Genomic DNA, 19652 nt, shown 5'->3' on the forward strand with positions numbered 1-19652 from the left:
AAATTGCCCCTTAGTGTTGGGAGAAATGCATGGGGTTATGGGGATAAGGCTAGGTGGGATTCGACTCGATGGGCCGAATGGCTTCTTACTGTACTATAGGATTCTATGAAATGTGGCAGGATATGATTTTCCACCATTGTTTTGTGAAATTGAACCTAATGATCAATGGAAAAATACATCTAACATATGGACATTGGTTACATTATTACTGAAAAGAAAGCAAGGGTTGTATCTGGCACATTCACCTCCTGCCAGGAGCAAGATTCGCTGGAAAGTGTTTGCAGAACTAGATGCTCATGAATTGGACAAAGAAGATTTGGACACTCTCTTGAAATTCATGGTTAAAATTTATATGAAAGGAAACTTACTGAACTTAGACAGACTTTGATAAATTTCAAAAAATGGATAATTCTTCCATGGCATAATGTGGTTTAATTTATCATATAAAAGCTGGCAGTGATTCTACTTGGAAATTCCTAAATCAATACTTGCCTTTGAATTGTTGACCTGTGCTAGAATACCAAGTATGGATAGGCTCTTTGTTTTATGTGAAATTAGATTCAAAGAGATTGAAATGCTTTTGGATCAAACATCTGTAGCCTTAAAAATATTTCTGGGAAAGCATTAATTCCTGGCCACTTTTAAGGTGCAGATGGGCTCTTCAGTGGTGATGTCAAAGATGGAGGATACAATGCTAGCTAACAGTATTTTAGGACCATTTGAACATAGGGCCCAAATTTTGTATGAAAGAAGAGTTACAAACAAAAGGCATGCGAACAGCGACATTTTTGGGAGCTATACTAGGTGGCAGGAATTGGGCAGTTATGGAAGGAGGATGTACCTCAAGAATAGCCAGTGCTTCATAAGTGACTGTAAGAAGAGAGGGGATTAAGGGTTATGGGGAGAGGGCGGGAATGTGGAACTGAGCCACGACAGATCAGCCATGATCTTATTGAATGGCGGGGCAGGCTCGAAGGGCTAGTTGGCCTACTCCTGCTCCTATTTCTTATGTTCTTATGTATCATTATGTGTTGAACTGCCTAAAAATGAAAAACAGAATTTTTGAAACAAAATATGACAATACTGCCCACTCAGAAGGAATCATTTTTAAAAAATCATCCACGGGATTAAGGTGTCGCTAGTCATTTCAGAGGGCATTTTTATGAGTCACCCACATTCTGTGGGTTTGAGTTAGATCAGGTAAGGATGACAGATTTCCTTCCCTAAAGGAATGTTTTACAACAATGGTCATCATTTTTAATTCTGAATTTTTATTGATTTCAAATTTCACTGTCTTCAGTGGTGGGATTCAAATCCAGTTCCCCAGAGCATTACCCTGGCTCTCTGGATTATTAATCTAGTGACAATATCACTGTGCCACTGTCTCCCCTATTGATGACCAGATGTTTCAGTCTGGTAATGAGTATTCTAGTTGCATTTTCATTCAATTGCAAATTCTAGATCGTCGGTTTACATCTGCTATGTGGAATGGACTAGCTAATCTGTTACATGAATTCCTTAAGTAATGAAGACCAAAGTAAAGTAAAAAAAATGACAGTTCTACTTGTTTTTAGTTTTGCTGATGGTAACATATTGAAATAATGAAAGAAAGTAGTAATTTCATGTAAAATAGCAGGGGTAAATCACTATATCAAGCACTAGTATTGCATTGAGTGAAATACATTTAGTTTTGTCAATGAAAAAGGCCCAAATTAAGTTAGACATTGAGTGTAATAAAGCTTTGGGAGACCTGTAGATTTGCAATTTACACATTTGGGACATTATTGTATATCTTTAAAGCCCACCATCTCCAGACAGAATGTTAAAAAGATATTGAATGGCAGGTGGGGATAGGGATTTAAGGGGAAATAGCAAAACTACACTGACAATTTGCACATCTCTCTGACCATCAGCTGAAAATTCTATTAAAGGATGTAAGGATACTGGATAAGGAATACACTTGACTTGTCAAGGATATTAGTGAAAAATGTGATATTTGTAAACAGTACAAGAGAATGCTACCATGACCAGTAGTAAGTCTGCGATTGGTGAGAAATGTTAATAAAATCATAGCGATGAACCTCAAACTATGGGATAAAGAGAAAAGATCTTTTACATTTTGTAGACATAGTGACTATATTTAGTCTGGCAACGAAAACAAAAAAGTAAAAACAAAAAAGTAATGGAAACATTGGTAGGGACGGGGCTAGGAGCACCAGCTAAATTCTTAATGGAGAATGGAGGAGAATTTATTTATGGTGAATGCAGGAGGAATGAAAATTTGAATATTGTGGCAATGCATGCAACAGCATATAGTCCTTTTAGCAATGAGATATGTGAGAGAAATCATGCCATGACTGATGAAATGTTCCAAAAGATTTTAGCAGACTAACTAAGTTGTAAACTGACAGCTGCATTGGGCACTACTTGTTAGTTAGTATCATGGCAGGAATCTGACAATACTGTCAATAACCTTGACCTATCCCCCAGCTTTGGAGGGGGTCATCCATTAGTTCCAGTTCTGCAAAATATTTGAATACCATGCATTAAGGCAGAAGTTTCAGAAAAAAGGGCAGGTTTCAGGTATCGAATCAGGCCATCAGTAATTAATTTTAAACCTGGGGACATGGTATATTACAAAAGAGAGAGAATGAAGAGGCTCAGGAAAAGTTATAGGCACTGATGGTAACCAAACTGAGAGAGTACATTCCACATGGTTACACATTGACAGAACCTAAAACAATGATGGAAATTGAAGATTCGCCATACACTTAGCTCATGTATATGCCAGACCTGTACGAGCAACAGATTGTGACAGATAATGAGCTAACTGAGAAAAGACCAAGGAATAGTGAAGATCAGGATAGGGCCATTTATCACAAAATTCAACTGCCAAAAGTTGGAACTAGGCACATATGCCAGAAGGAACTAATGAGTAGAGAGAGTTTGGCATTTACCCAGAGGTGCCAGAAAAGGACTGCCAATGTTGTCTCAGAGATAGATATATTCAGAGAAAGTACTCCTTGATCGTACATATAAAGCTAAGGTTAGGCCTGCAGCTTGGGAAATTAAGAACAATGGGATGAGTAAATTCCCCAACAATAGGAAAAGTGAGTTTGAGGATTTTTCTAGCATTGTCACCAGTTAATCATGGGGATGTAAATCAATTGACGTAAAGCAATATTTTTGCAAGGAGAACAATTTCAAAGAAAAGTATTGTTAAAGCCTCCAAAAAAAGCTGGAATACAAAGGGGCAAATTCTGGAGGTTGAACAAGTTTGCTTATGGGCTAAAGGATACATTCAGAGTATGGTATTTTTCAGTTAGGTCTGCCCACTAAAAGCTGGTTGTTTATAGCTAAAAGCAAATCCAGTAATGTTTCATTAGAACTATAAAGGAAAATTGGCAGGCATTTTCTTAATACATGTAGATAATTTTCTGTGGGCTGGGAGATATACAACATTTGAGAAATTTGTGATACATAAAAATTATAAACAAATTCAAAATTGGAAATCTGGCTCTGGAGCTTTTAAGTGTATAGGTTTGGACATTAAGCAGACTAAGTTGAGAATAACCCAAACAATCTCACCTAGGATCAATAGAGTCTCGGTAAATTCAGTTAGATCCTCAGAAAAGGAAGACTCGATAACCAACAAAGAAGCAGATCAATTAAAAAGCTTAATTGGGCAATTAAACTGGTTACGCACCCAAACTAGACTGGATCTGTGCTGTGACCCATTAGAGTTGAACACCATGCTGAAATATGCTACTGTTGGGGAAGTGCTAAAAGCAAATAAGACACTGAAGAAATTAAACTCAGAATAATGTATGCTCAGATTTTCAGCTTTGGTGACCCAGAAAGGATGAAATTAGTTATTTTTAATGACACCTCACACGCTAACCTTCCCGATGGTTATTCAAGTACAGCAGTATTCATTATATTTTTAGTGGGGATAAACGATAAATGTTGTCCATTAGCATGGAACGCAAATAGAGAGTAATTAAAAACACCTCAGCTGAGGAGACATTTGCATTGATATAAGTGACAGAAATAACTATGTACTCATCAAGTATTTTAAAGGAACTCTATAAAAGGGACAACCAGGAAAGAATGTGTTCATAGAATGCTCCACAGATAACTGTTTGATCTAGGACAATGTCCATTCGACAAAGAGTATTATGGAAAAGAGGTTAAAGGTGGATCTTGGAAGTATAAAAGAGATGTTGGAAGGGAAGGAGATTTAAAAAATAAAGTGACTCGCCACAAGTCATCAGTTGCTAGATTGTTTCACAAAAAGAACTGCTTGTTTGAAGAAATTGTTGGATATCCTTGAAGAGGGATGCCTTGTGTTATAATGGAGTAGAACACAGACATTTTCATGTTGTAACTGCATTTTTTGTTGCTTTCAAGATGGCAGGGAATATGGAGTATGTGAAAGATTGATTGTATAATAAGATAAAGTATTATTTTGTATCCTATTTTTGTTTGCTTATCAATTTAATTGGATTTATTAGTATCTAATATGCTCTGTTCATGGATGTTAAATAACTGGTAGTTTGAATTAATAGGGAGAACAGGTGTTGGGTACTGATTAATTGATTATACTCAAATGTGTATATAAAGAAGAGTCAGCCAGCACTGGGTGTCTGGTCTTAGGATGGATAAGTAAACTCTGTGGTGAGCAATAAACAGTCTCTACCAAAGCATCCTAGTCACAGTATCCTCTTCACAGCCAACCTTGGGGTACCTCTGACATATGTTTTAATAGTTTTTTTCCAGAATATCAGAGGATGGATGCAGGCTATTCATACTGAGCACTCATTTTGATTTTCATCAGATAGTGTGGCTCTAAATTACTATTTTCAGTATAAACTGAGCATGATGCCATACCAATGACCCCATCCATCCTCCATTACTGATTTCACATGCAGTGTTTGCAATTGGTTATGCAAATCAAGACTTGGCTAATGTCACACATGATACATCAGCCTAGACGTGCTGAACACTGATCCATCAAATCAACCAGGGAATGCATCATCAATTGTGTCTAAATTTCACTGATCCCACAATGCAAACATTTCAGTTAACATATAGCTGCACAACCACTAGTCATGCATCAAAGAAATAAATATTTACATTTATATAGATCCTTTCATGACCACAGGATGCCACAAAATATCTTACAGCTAATGAAATACTTCACTGCCAGTTTGCACAACAAAAACACCAATGTGTATAATGATCAAATGATCTGTTTCTGTCATTTTGATTAAGAATAAAATATTGACCAAAATGCCAGAGAAAACTCTCCTACTCTTCTTAAAAATGATGGCAGGGGAATTTTTAATTTTACTTAGGGAACACATGTGATGGTCTCCTTCTGCACTAGGGATTCCATGATTCTATGAGTATATGTGAGACAATTTCTTAGAACAGTATGTTCTAGAGCCAATGAGGGAGCAGCCTAGTCTGAACCTAGTAAGGAGCAATAAGGCAACATTAATCAATAATCTCCTGGTAAAGGAGCTATTAGGTGCAGCGATCTCAACATGGTAGAACATCATGTTCAGTTTGAGGGGCTGATGTATATATCAAAAATTAATGTTTTAGACCTAAATAATGATAATTACAGAGTGTGACTTCAGAGCTGGCTAAAATGAACTGGCAAGTTTAAAAGGAAGGATGGTGGAAATGCAGTGCAGACTGTTAAGGAGAAATTTAATCATTCTCAGCGAACATTTATCCCAGTAAGAAAAAAAAAATTCTTTGAGCATCATGCATGGTTGAATAAATAAGTTAAGGGTTGCATCAAATTGAAAAAGACACTGTGCAAATCTACAAAGATTAATGGTTGGTCAGAAGGTTGGTCAAATTTCAAGACCCAGCAAAGAATGGTTACAGAAATAATAAAAGAGGGAGAAAGCTGAGTATCAGAGAAAGATAGCAAGTAAAATAAAAACAGATATGAAGAGTTTCTATAATTTAAATAAAAGAACTGTAACTAAAACTAGATTTGGTCCTCTTGAGGATGACGCTAGGGAATTGATAATGGAAAATAAGGTAATAGCAGAGGTGTTGAACATGTATTTTGTGTTTGTCTTCATTGCAGAGGATTTAGAAAACTTTCCAAAAATACTTGAAAAGCAGTCAGCAAATGGGAGGGAGGAACTTGAAACAATCACCATAACTGGGAAAACTTAGACCTAAAGGCTGACAGTCACCAGGACAAGATGACATGCATCTTAGCAGCTTAAAAGAGGTGTTTACAGATATGGTAGATGCAATGGGTGTAATCTTCCTTAGATTCTGAAAGGGGTCCAGTGGAATGGAAAATAGCCAGTGTAACATTTCTGCACGAAAGGAAGGGGACAGAAATCACCAATTAGTGTAACATACAGAGAAATTGCTGGAATCCCTTATTAAAGAGGTTTGTAGCTGGATGCTTAGAAAATTATGTGAACAGGCAGAGTCAACATATTTTTGTAAAAGGAAATTATGCTTAATTACTAGAGTGCTTTGAGGAAGGAACAAGCTAGATGAATAAAAGGGAATTGGTAAATGTGGTATACTTGGAATTCCAAAGGACATTTGATTGCCACATCAAAGGTTATTGCACAAGATAAGAGCATATGTGTAGGCGTAACCTTTTGGCATGGAGAAAGGATTGATTAGCTAAAAGGAAGCAAATAGTAGGGATAAATGGGTCTTTTTCAGGCTGAAAAGCTAACTAGTGGAGTGCCGAGGGATGGCTGCTAGGGCCTTAACTATCAACAATCTGTATCAATGATTTGGATGAAAGAACCGATTGTATGGTAGCTAAATTTACCAATAACATCAAGAACGGTAGGAAAGCAAGTTGTCATTAGGAAGTGGAGAGTTTGCAAAGGGATATAGACAGGTTATGCGAATGGGAAAAAACTTGGCAGATAGAATATAATGTGGGAAAATGTGAACTTGTCCACTTTGGCAGGAAGAATGGAAAAGCAATATACAATTTAAAAGGAGAGGAATTGCAGAACTCAGTGGTACAGAGGGATCTGGATGTCCTGTTACATGAGTCACAAACATTTAGTATGCAGGTACAGCAAGCAATTCAGAAGGCAAATGGAATTATAGCATTTATTGCAAGGGGAATGGAACAGAAAAATAGGGAAGTTTTCCTGCAACTGTACAAGGCCTTGGTGAGATCACATCTGGAATACTGTGACAATTTTTGTCTCCTGATTTGAAAACTGATATACTTGTGTTAGAAGCAGTCTAGAAAAGGTCCACTTGAGTCATTCCTGGGATGAATGGATTATCCAATGAAGAAAGGTTGAACAGGTTGGGCCTATATCCTTTGGAGATTAGAAGAATGAGAGATGATCTTATTGAAGCATAAAATCACTTAATTCCTCATTCTTCTCATTTAATGCTAAAGTTGACTTTGACCATACTAGCTGAAGCAGAATTACGAAGAAGAAATCAGATGGGTGGAGTTTGGACTATAAACTGGAAAGCTATCAGGGAACACTAGAAATAGTGCGGAATTGCTCCTTTTTCTTCCACCAACCTTACTACTCCAACAGTTAAATCAGTTCTGAAACTTAAAGGTTGCATATTTGCATGAAATATACCCAAATCTCACAGCTGACCACAGAGCTTGGGAACAGAACAATAATTTGTTTTACTATATTGGAAAAAATAATTATATGTCTCTTCACATTCATGCTCATGATTTAAATCCACTATTGGAAAAGACCTCCATGAAAATTTGTATCCTGCAACAGCCCAGGAGGAGCTGGTAGCAAAATAGGCACATTTTTCTAACATCAGTTTATCTCTTGTGTTCCCCAATTCGACAGATCCTCCACGAATACCCTATGCTTCTCTGTATTCTTGCAAATCACTATATATTTGTCATGAAGTGTCTACATCTGTAACAACACTTGCTTCAAGGGGACAAAATTAGTGCTCTTCAAATTCATGCTGGTAACCACATAGTTCTCTGTGATTTATGAAGAAAGAAGGACAATATAAAGTACATTTGTAACTTTTTTCATTTGTATATACATTACCATTACACAAACTATTAAGCATAGACTCACTGATGTAAAATTTGTTTGCTTAGAAATTCACGGTTGCTTCTGGGAGGATGCATTATCTGTTGTGGTGTTTGTATGGTTTGCAGGTTTAGTCTATCAAAACAAATATGGTTATTGCAAGATTGGCACTTGAAAAATTTCTTCCAGACTTCCTTACAGTGGTAGAGTCAAGTTCATGAGTTCCAGAATATTTTGACACACATTTTGTGTTGCTCATTTAAGTTACTCTGCCACATCAGGAAATGGAATTCTTTTTCTCAAATGTTGTACTACTTTTGTGCCACAGCTGAATTAATAGCATCTTCATAATTTGTACCAGTTAAGTAACTTGACAGCAGCTTGTGAAGGGTGAAAGGAGAATTATCACTTGCATTTTGATTGTTTCAGGTTTCACAAATATTCTGCAGGAAGATTGCTCATCACCATGTTGATTGACAATCATGAAACATGCTATTTTATCTTTATTTATATCAGTCTTAACCCTTTTATTGAAAGAATAAAATATAGCCTTTCATCTTGTATAATGGAGAGCCTGTGAATTTAGTGATGCTTTTGAAAACATTGTAAAGAAGGAGTTTTAAGACATCACTAAACTGTAAATGAAAATGTTTTAATTTTACTTTTCCTTTTAGGCTCTGTTGAAGATTCTGGGAATAACTTGAAAACCTGAGTATGAAATCTAGTTATTTCATTTCATAATTAACAGAATAACTTCAATATTAGAAGCTTCCCCTGCTGATGTATAGACAATCTCCAACATATTCATTTGTAAATAAGTTAAAAGTATGTTTTATTGTTTAGAATAATTGATGAGAGAGTTTAATTTGTAAGAAAGCAAAGTTTATTATTCTGTGATGTAATTTTTCCATTCTTTAATGGGATGTGGATGTTGTGGCCCATCCTTTACTGCTCTTGAGATTATTTGTAAAAGGAAAGAAACAAATTTCAGGCTTTACACATCAATTTACAATTATTTAGTTTCCTGCTAAACGGAGAGGAGAAGATATTTAACTTTCAGTTTTTTTCCCAGATAAATAAACAATTAAAATGTTGTCAACAGTTTGACTTTCTGTAGTACTTTTCCTTGTCTCTAAAAATGACAATTTTTCTTCAACCTTAAGCCTTTAGACTAACACAAAAGTGATATTAAAGTTGACACCATTGGATCTTATATAGAATACCTGCATAGTTGAAACAAATTACATCTAATCAATTCAATTGATTAAAGAAACAGTATTTATCACTCATTTTTAATCATTTGGTTCTGAATTCAACAGATGATAACTTGTTTTACATGTAAGTTTTTAAAAAAAAATCCACAAGTTTTGAACCTTATCAATATGTGTATGGCTTGTGTACAATGGCATGTAGTCATTGGGAGCAAACACTATGTCAGATTATTTCAATTGTGGGCGAAATGCCACTTTTGCAAATGTGTCTCATTACAATACACATGTAAATGCACTCAGAAGCATCCCATTTCATCACAATCATAGATATTGAAATACATTTGTAATATTCAGTTAATATCTGAACAGTCTAACCATTAATATCTACTTTTTCAATTAATCTGTTTGCTGTAGGCATTTAATAGTTAGGATTTTTGTCTCTACAGGCATAGTATTTATTTGGTTACCAGAGTGCTAAAGAAACATTTTTGATGATGCTTCATCATTTTTAACATGTAAAGTTTGTGATTGATGCTAAGCCTGATTTTGTCAGACAACTCTCCAAATAAACAGCTTTCTAAACACTGAAATCTTAATCTTTTATTCCTGAGGGCAAACAGGAGCTGAACTATAGATTTTTTTTATATGTATAGCTATTTTTCATTCTAAATACTCTAGTTAAACATTTTATTTTACATATGTTATTGTGCTAATAGAGTTAAATGAGCCTGATTATGCAGAGCATAAGGTGTATAGAATATTGTTTTACACTCTTTGGTTTGTATCATCATTCATCCATTGCAGATTTATTTTTCCTACATACAGTTAGAATAGGAAATTTGTCATGTCAAAATACTTACCAAAATTTATTTTTGATGAACTCTGTTTCATCATAATTTATTTACTAGTACAGTATCAAATAATCTAGCTGATGTTGAGAAAGCCGCAGTAAATTGGAACATTGCTATTACAACTCTGATTGCATTGTATTTAGAATAATTGACCAACATTCAGGGGAAAAAAGTAGAAAAACATCACGAAACTACAGTTCAAGCTATGCAGCAATACTGTACATCAGCACAATAGAAATCAGCCTGCCCTCCAAAATGTCCTTGTCCTTCTCGACCTGGCTATAGCTTTTAAAATACTTGACCAGACTGTCCTCCTCCAGTGCCTCTCCACTGTCGTTCACCTGGTTCTGTTCCTATCAATTATAGTTAGACATCACCTGAAATGTTTTTTCTTCCCACTACTGCATCATTACCTCTGGTAATACAAAAGATCTATCATTGACCCTCTCATATTTCACATTTACATGCTGCCCATTGGTGACATTATCCAAAAACACAGCACCAGTTGTCACATGTAAACTATGACACCTATCCCTGCTTCCCCCATCACCTCTCTCGATTCTGCCATTGCCTATGAATTGGCAGATTATTTGTTTGACATTTAGAATTAGATGAACAGAAATGTCTTCCAATTGAACATTGGGAGGATTGCAGACATTATCTTCATTTCCCATTTCAGACTCTGTTCTCTAGCTATCAACTCCAGCCCTCTTCCTGACAATTGTCTGTGATTGAGTCAGGTCCTTTGCAATCTTATATTTGACGCAAAGGTGACGTCCAACCAAATATCTACATCATCATTAAGTCGACATACCTCCACTTGCATAACATAATTGACTCCACCCATCCTCAGCCCTTCTGCTGTATATCTCTGCCTTTGTTATTTCTAGATTTAACTAATCCAATGCACTCTTGGGGATGTTCCCACATTCTACTCTTTGTAAACTTAAAATCACTCAAAGCTTGCACCAGACATCATCATCTCGCCTCTATTTTAAAATTTTCATCTATTTTCAAATCGCTTCATGGCCTTGTTTCTCCCCATCTCTGTAATCTTTTCCAGTTCCATGACCCCTTCAGACAGTTGTGCAATTCTAGCCTCCGAAGCATCCCTCATTTTAATTGCTCCCCCATCAATGGCTGTGCCTTTAGCTGCCAATGTTCAATGCTCTGGAATTCTCTCACTAAACCTCTCTGATCTTTACTTTCCTTCTTCCTTTAAGATGCTCCTTAGACTTGCCTCTGCAACCAGGCCCAATTGCCATGGCTCTGTGGCGTATTTTACTTTACAATGTTCCTGTGATGTGCCTAGGGACATTTGCTAAATTAAATAAATGCATATTGTTGATGATGATCTGTCATCTTCTAAAAATTGAAATAGAAGCTGAACATTTTTTTTGCCTGTACTGGTTTAGTTTATTTTCAAGATTTTATGATTCTTCATCACCTACAATGTTAACATTTTTTCTCAGGACACACTGAATCAGAATGATACACTTATGATGTTTATGGTTAGGGTAACCAGCAAACAACATGGATCAATTTGTAGTCTATCTGTAGAAAGTAAATAATGTGATTAAGACAATTTAAAATTGTACTTGCTCCAAAGATACATGTTAAAAGTTGTTTGGCACTAAGTGACCATGATCTTGTCCCTTGGTGTAAGTGGAGAATCAAGTGTGACCTTTGCTCAGGAGGGTGACTGTTACTGATATTGGGGAAATGTGGCCTGTGGAAGCGGAGAGAGTGATTATAAGCAGGATGTAGGAAAGAGAAATTAGAGCAGTAATTCCAAAAAATGATGTTATAAATATTTTTACATCAATGATATGGCATGTAGGAAAGTTATGCCTGGAACACAACAAGGATATGTAACTATTACATGGATAGTTGTTTGAAAATCTAATGAAGAAATATAAAATAAAAATGCTATAGTCTGCACATGGGAAAGAGCCAATAAAGTTACTTCTAAGTGCTTTTGATGAAACATGGCTTTCATTTATAAAATTTTGTGAGGTTGAAATGTAATTGTGCTTTGTATTGTGTTGATTTTTCTCAGTACACTGCTTCAATTCTTAAACAAATATTCTTGTAAATATTGCAATTAACCATTAATAAAGCTATTTTTAAAAACTAAGTTGCCACTGATTATGAATAAAGTAAAATTTGTAATATCATGTATAAGAGTAACTTGGATATATTTGTTTATATGTATTTCCACTATCTGAACCTTAACTACAAATCATATAGTATGCTAACCAACTGTTTAGATCATTCTAAGAATGTACTGCGTTTCTGTGGCAACCAATGAAATCTTTATATTGCAGCAACAATTTTATTCTAATCTACAAATGCTAACACTTAATGATTATACAGATCAAGTCATGAAGTGACAGGTGTTTAATAAGCGTGAAAGAAGATTTCTTTTCTGTCCAGCACAATTTTATGTCTTCAATTACAGATTGCCTTCGTAAATCAAATAGTGATTTCATCCTAACTGAAATATTCTCCATTTCTCAAAACCAGATTGCTGAGACATATGCATTTCTCCCAAGAGAAGCAGTGACAAGGTTTCTAATGAGCTGCACCGAATGTCAAAAGCGAATGCACATAAACCCGAATGGTGTGGACTCAAAAGGTAAATGCTGAAAATTTATTGAACCTGGTATATTTCTGCAGGAACAATTAATTTCATTCCTGATGCATGGAAACAATAAATCATAATATAGTTTATTTTACAGAAAACGAAAGACCTTCCTCATTGGCTGGCATGATAGATTATAATATGCCCATTACTGCCACATATCTGAAGCAGATGAAACTCCAGTTTATGAGTGCACATCAAGAACTGGTAAGTCTGACAAATAATTATGACATTTCATAATATATATTTACGATTTTCCTTGTTTAGTTGATAAAGCTTCCACTTAATGAAACATTTTACACTTGCTTATTTTAGCACCAATAAAACACAAATTACAAGATAAATATGAAATATTCTTACTAGGAATTCTCTATAGTATCATCAGGCTAATTAAAACCTAACTTGTGTCTGAATAAATTTGTAAGGAAGCTTATGCCCAAGTAGCTCAGTTTGCTTTGCTGAGTAAATAACATACTTAATAAGTGTACCTTTACTGATTTAACTTGATGTTGATTGCTCTAATGATTTTTTTTAAAGCATAAAAAAGGCATACAATTACGATCCACCTGGTGAATTGACAGTTGTATTAAAAACATACAACAAAACTGGAAAGCCTATTTACATTAGGGTGACAAAATGTGCACCAATATTGTCATAAAGTGATAAAGCATGCCTGTTTTGGCTCAGTTGTTTCCTCTGTGCTCTCTAACTAACAATAAAAGTACTATCCTCTAAGGTCTGGGAATAGGTTGCTAAGGTAAAGGAAGATATAGATGAGCCAGGAGAAAATAAATTATGACATTGAAGAGGCAGGAAATAGTAAAAATTAAATACATCTGTAGATTTATTCCATACAATTGATATTGCAGCTGAATGACATTTTTGCCTTTTCACGGTTTGGTTTGAGATGAGTTATTTATGATCAGGTAGTTGTTTGAGCCAAGCTTGCCCTCTGGTGTTAAAAAATTGTAATTAATGAATTGATTTTTATAGCAATATATTTCAACTGTTCATAGAAATGTTTACAATTATTTTGTGATTATTTTCATAAATTTCTACTTTAAAAGTATTTTTAAATGTTGTAAAGTACTGCCCCCATCGCAATGCTATCCCTTGAAGTCACCTAACCAGTATTTGCAAGATATTAAATAATTCTGCAATAATGTTTATTCCGATGACCAATTTGGCAGTTTTCAGCCAATCTTTTACCACTGGTTAGTGAACTCTTAAGACCTTAGCAACATAATACAATTGCTCCTTCTGTTATTTTCATGGAGATAAAGGTAAATTTTTAAACAAAAAAAAACTCGGATAAATGTTCTTTCTAAAACAGCAGAAAGAGAATTCAGAGAATATCAAGACACTTTTCAAGACAAGAAGCCCTTGTGTTGAGTTGCATTATTTTTGCTTTAGCATTGACTATATTAGGGCCAGTATATGCACTTAGTGTTGGAACTTCTGCTTTAGTATCACATTGCACTGGGGCCAACAGAGCGTGCGTGAGACATTCTCTCTCGCTGACTTTCCCCTACTACCTGCTTCCCTGCCTGACTTTCTCACTTGATATCACTATTTAAGCCAAGCCACCAAACATAGCTCCTTGCGAGAAATTCCTGCATGGCTATTTTGCAATTCTTGAAGTATTCGTCACTGGTATGGATACAGGACAACCATCAGGCACCGCACAAGATGCTGCCATTTTCTAGACTCACCTCCTGATATTTAGGGAGATAAGGTGTCAAATCCTTCAAACCCTTCTGGTTCATCACTTAGGACAATCTGACGTAGTTTCACCAAAGTAGGGCCTGGATTTGCTTGGTGGATTCTGGCTAAGTGTCCATGAAGTTCAGAGTCAAGACAATTTCATTCACCTTTGGAGTTGAAGGTAGGCTGGTGGGTAGCAGCAGGTGACTCAAGGCATCCACATTGGCTATATGTCTCCCTGGATGATATTCTAGGGTGTTTTCATAGGCGCTTAATAGCAGTGCCCAGTATTGGATCTGGCTGATGCGATGGGAGGAATTATCCAGTCCTCCTTGGAGAGGCCCAGCAGAGGTTTGTGGTTGGTCACTGTGGGGAAATGCTGACCATAGATATACTGGTGGAACTTTTTCACCACAAGCACCATGGCCAAACTTTCTTTTTTGATTTGGGCATACTTACTCTCTGCATCCGCTAGGATTCGTGATGCGTATGCAATTGGATGTTCTGTCCCGTCATTCCAACACTACATAATGCCACTCCTATCTCATAGGGAGAGGCATCGCAGGTTACAATGAATGATCTCAGTGGATCATAATGGGCTGGATATTTGTTGACAGCAATTGTTGATTGATGTTTGCAAAGGTTTTCTCTTGTGGCATTTCTGATTTTTTTTAACAGTACATGGAGGGAGGCCAGCAGGGTTCCAAGTTTGGAATGAATTTTCCATAGTAATTTATGAGACCTAGGAAAGACTTCAACTCCGTTGTGTTCTTTGGCATCAAGAGTCCCTTTTATGGCCTTAACCTTCTTTTCAACAGGTTATTATCCATCCTTGTCAACTTTGTACCCAAGGTATGTTATCTTGTTAATCCAGTAAACATATTTTTCCCTTTTTAGTCAGGCGTTAGCATCAGGAAAAAGTCATAAAGGTATCCTTTAAACTCTCCAAATGTTCTTTTGCAGTAGCTTCTGAGATTAAGATGTAATTCAGATAGACTGCCATTTTGGGCACCTCTTGAAGGATGTTCTGCATCTTTAGGCTTGTACTCGTTAAGAGTTTAGAAGAATGAGGGGAGATCTCATTGAGATGTATAAGATGATGAATGGGATGGATAGGATAGAGGTGGAGAGACTCTTCCCGCTTAGAAAGGATAGTAGGACTAGGGGGCACAGCCTCAAGATAAAGGGGGGGTGGTTTAGAATGGAGTTGAGGAGGAACTTCTTCACTCAAAGGGTGGTGAATCTCTGGAATTCTCTGCCCGTTGAAGTGGTGGAGGCTACCTCGCTAAATATTTTTAAGACGCGGGTTGATGGGTTTTTGATAAGAGAGGGGATTAAGGGTTATGGGGAGAGGGTGGGAATGTGGAACTGAGCCACGACAGATCAGCCATGATCTTATTGAATGGCGGGGCAGGCTTGAAGGGCTAGACGGCCTACTCCTGCTCCTATTTCTTATGTTCTTATCTTCCTTTGAAAAATGGAGCAAGCTGAAGGTACCCCAAAGGGCAAGCGAGTATACTCATACAGTCCTTTGCAAGTATTTATGATGGGCATATTTCCTGGAAGATGCCACAAACTCTAGTAGGAGGTAGGCATAGCTCATGTCTAATTTGGAAAATATGTGAGCCCCACCAAGCCAGTTTCACATATAAGTCTTCTCTGTGTAGATAGGGTATCTGTCTAAGTGGGAGGCTGTACTGACCGTCAATTTATAATTCCGACAGAGACGGACCAAATTGTCAGATTTGAAAACTGGGACTACTGGCACAGCCAATTAAGAAAATTGTACGGAGTGAATAATGCAAAGTTCCTCTAGATGTTTCAATAAGGCCTCTAAAATTTGGCATGTAGGGCATAGGGAACCAGTCATGCCTTGGAGTAGTGAGGTCGGGTCGCTGGGTCCACATAGATCTTGGGCTTAGTGTCTCTAATTTTCCTGAGGCTTTCTTAAAACACTTCCGGTACTTATGTAATGATACCGTGCCTTTAAGAAGTATATTTATATCATGTTTCTCAAACGGGGTATGTTTAGAATTAAGATCTGTTTTGCAGGGTGCTGAGTTGTCAAGCAAAACCTTTAAATTGTTCGCTGGGAACACAAGTATTCATTTTACACCTGGAGTGTTTGTTTTAAACAGAGTGAATGTATTTGTGTTTACTTGGGTTTCCCTTGCGAGTTTCAGTGGAAAGTTTTGATTAGGTTGATTGATGGGACAGAGCCATGTGCTTTATGGGAGGAACTAAGCTTGCAGGAAGTAAATACTGTTTTCAGTTTCAGTTTAAAATACAAGCAGCTGCAGGTGGGCTGCCTGAAGTAAACAGGTATCTCGCTGTCTCTGTCCAGAGTTGTTCCGAAAGCTCCAAAACTGTTAATCTAAGACAAGCAAGTACGCCTATGTCTTGCTAACTAATTTTAAAGAAGGGCTTTAAGTCTATAAGAGGAATATTGCTTGAAGTGGAACTCAGCAATAGGTTAGCAGTTAAGACTTGTATCTTGTCGTGTTTAAGTAGTGTTTATTTGTTAAAGGGTAAGCTAATTCAGTTATTGCAGTTAAACTATGTTGTTAAATGAAGTTTTTTTGGATAAAAGGTTCCCAGTGTGTCAATACAATCATGCATTGAATGAAACATCAAAACTACTGACACTACTGACATCTGATACTAATGCCAAAATTCAGAATTGTTGGGGTTAGTCTACCTTCATAATATATCTTTGAATTTCTGATCTAGTACCCTAGCACTTTCCAGTGATTTTTTTATAAATTGCCAGCGCCCATTTTAAAGATGTTTCTAATCCAAGTGGATTTTCTGTAGCCAGTCTCTTCCCAGAAGACAGGGCCCTAGTCCTTGCACCACTAATAAGGAGATTCAGACTGTCTGTTGCCTAAACATAATTGAGTTTACACTGGCCCCAACAATATGTAAGTGTATGTGGCCAATCTAGACTTGGTGTCCTGCAAGCTTATAGCAAGTTGTTCGCCAATAATAGTACAGTGACTCCTGTGTCTACCTCCATGTCTGGAGGTAGCTATTTTCCTGAAGTTTAATCTCAATTGGAGCCATTTTGGGTGCGCAATGCAATTTAGCTGCATCAATTTCTCATTTTCAGGTTGACTTATTTGCAAAGCCCTGTCCTGAGGTGGCTTTGCCCTTTGGCCTGGGCAGTTTTGCCTGTTTCGGATAGCCTTGTCTGGGGCAGACCCTATCACTACCTGCAGCATGGATATTCTCACTCTTCCCATCTAATTCTGCAATCTCGCAACCTCCATCTTCAATTGCCCTTTCTTGACTCCAAATGGGAAACGTGAGTCTTATCTATGGATACTGGGTTCTGCGTGATGAAGTTGTTCAAGGCTGGGGCTGGTACCGTCAATGGACCCCTGAAATTCCTGGGCCCTTTTTTCCACGTTTTCACAGAAAAGGGCCAGTTCTATGGCTTTCTTGAGGTCCAGAGTTCTTCAGTCTGTAGCTTCCTTTGGGTTACAATATTATTAATTGCACATCAAAATGATCCGTTAGTATTTCCAGGAGTGATGACCCATACTCAGTGTTCTGCCAATTTTTGCAATTTTATCAAGAATTCAGTGACAAGTTCCCCAGGGAGTCTATTTGCTGTGTTATACATATAGCATTGCAATGGAACAAAGACAGAGTTGTAGTGGTTCGATACAATCTCTACAAATTCATTGGAGGATTTTGAACTGGGGCTGCTGGGTAGGTTAAACTCTTTATAATGTTGAAAGTTGGGGCCCCACAAGTGGTCAAGAGGATTACTTTTTGTCAGTTGTCCCTGTCTACCTCATTTGCCCAGAAGAAATATCTCTTCCTTTTGGTGTCTGGGGACCAATCTTAAACATGTGGATTGTAAGCTTCCAGTTTCCCAAACAGCAGCATTTTCAATATCTCCTTGTCACTGTCTTACTGGGTTCATTCAAAGGCAATGCTGTCCATAACTTTCCTTGTTCTTCATCATCACAGCAGCATTTTCAATATCTCCCTGTCACTGTCATAAGAACATAAGAACACAAGAAATAAGAGCAGGAGTAGGCCACCTAGCCCTTCGAGCCTGCCCCGCCATCAACAAGATCATGGCTGATCTGAAGTGGATCAGCTCCACCTTCCCGCTTCAAAGGCCTTCAAAGGCAAGGCTGTCCATAACTTTCCTTGTTCCTCATCGTCAAGATAATGATTCAGGTAATCCGACTGGAAGGAACATATTTTATTTACAGAATGCTTAATAAAACCACTACTGTGGTGTATACATACTACTCCCTTCCTGGAACTACAGTTCAGCAGGCCCAGTCTTGGGCCTGTCTTATAAAAGGCTTAAGTCATGAGTTCCAGCTGGGCAGGCCACTGCCTGTTACCAGGGGAACTCTTACTCAATGAGAGCCTTGGGGAATCCAATCCATTATTCCCCATGGACCTCGTGGGGTTAACCAATGACCATTTAAATAATACTGTTCTTTTGTTTTTCACTCTTATGTGTACTACTTCACATTTAGCCACGCTGTATTGCTTTTTTTTGCTTTAATATATAATAAATGAAAATATATATTTCATTTATGAATGTAAGAATTTAGGAATGTACAGTATTTCAATTTACAGGGTTTAATGTTTCCGTGTTTTTTTTCTGATGAGGAAAGTCCTAATGAATGTAACTATGGTTTTTTTCATTGATTGTAATGGGAAAATCTAATTCACTTGTCTTACACTTCACTTAAAGTTACATTTGTCAGAATGCAACTACAATTTTAAGCAACAAATTGTCGTAGTAGAATAAGGGTATTAAAATTTGCTGACTTTATAGGTCAGACAGGAACATAAGGTGGAGCCTTGTAATATAAAGTTAGGGGGAAGAAGTTCTAAGATATAGGCTCCCATTTTACTGTCAATGATTAAAGGAAAAGCACCAGTTACTCATTAAACTTATAGCTGTGCACATGCTACTTGTGGGCTTTTGAGCAGTAACCCATGGTATTTCGAGATTATTTTCAGTTTAGTGACCTCTACAAGGTATCTGGAGTCTATGTAAGCAGTATCTTTTCAGCTAATCAGACTGATTAGATGCAGGGCTGGATTTTGCCATTGGAAGTGAGAATCAGGAGGTAGAAATGATCTGTGTCATGATTCCAACCCTGTTTCTAGGCTGCTGGAAAATATTATTTTCCCAGTGGAAGGCCCCACTTTATGCAGGCAG

At 37.0% G+C, this 19652-nt stretch overlaps 1 protein-coding gene across 1 annotated transcript in view; it reads left to right on the forward strand.

Moving 5' to 3' along the window:
• Window positions 1–19652, forward strand: part of nol4lb (nucleolar protein 4-like b) — a 305822-nt gene that overhangs the window by 45952 nt on the left and 240218 nt on the right. The window contains exons 3-4 of the mRNA XM_080204815.1: window positions 12631–12742; window positions 12846–12955. Coding sequence (XP_080060941.1) covers window positions 12631–12742; window positions 12846–12955 — 222 coding nt within the window. The remainder of the gene's footprint in view (window positions 1–12630; window positions 12743–12845; window positions 12956–19652) is intronic.

Source organism: Carcharhinus amblyrhynchos, chromosome 16, assembly GCF_965287045.1.
Source record: "Carcharhinus amblyrhynchos chromosome 16, sCarAmb.v2.hapA, whole genome shotgun sequence".
Taxonomy (NCBI): domain Eukaryota; kingdom Metazoa; phylum Chordata; class Chondrichthyes; order Carcharhiniformes; family Carcharhinidae; genus Carcharhinus; species Carcharhinus amblyrhynchos.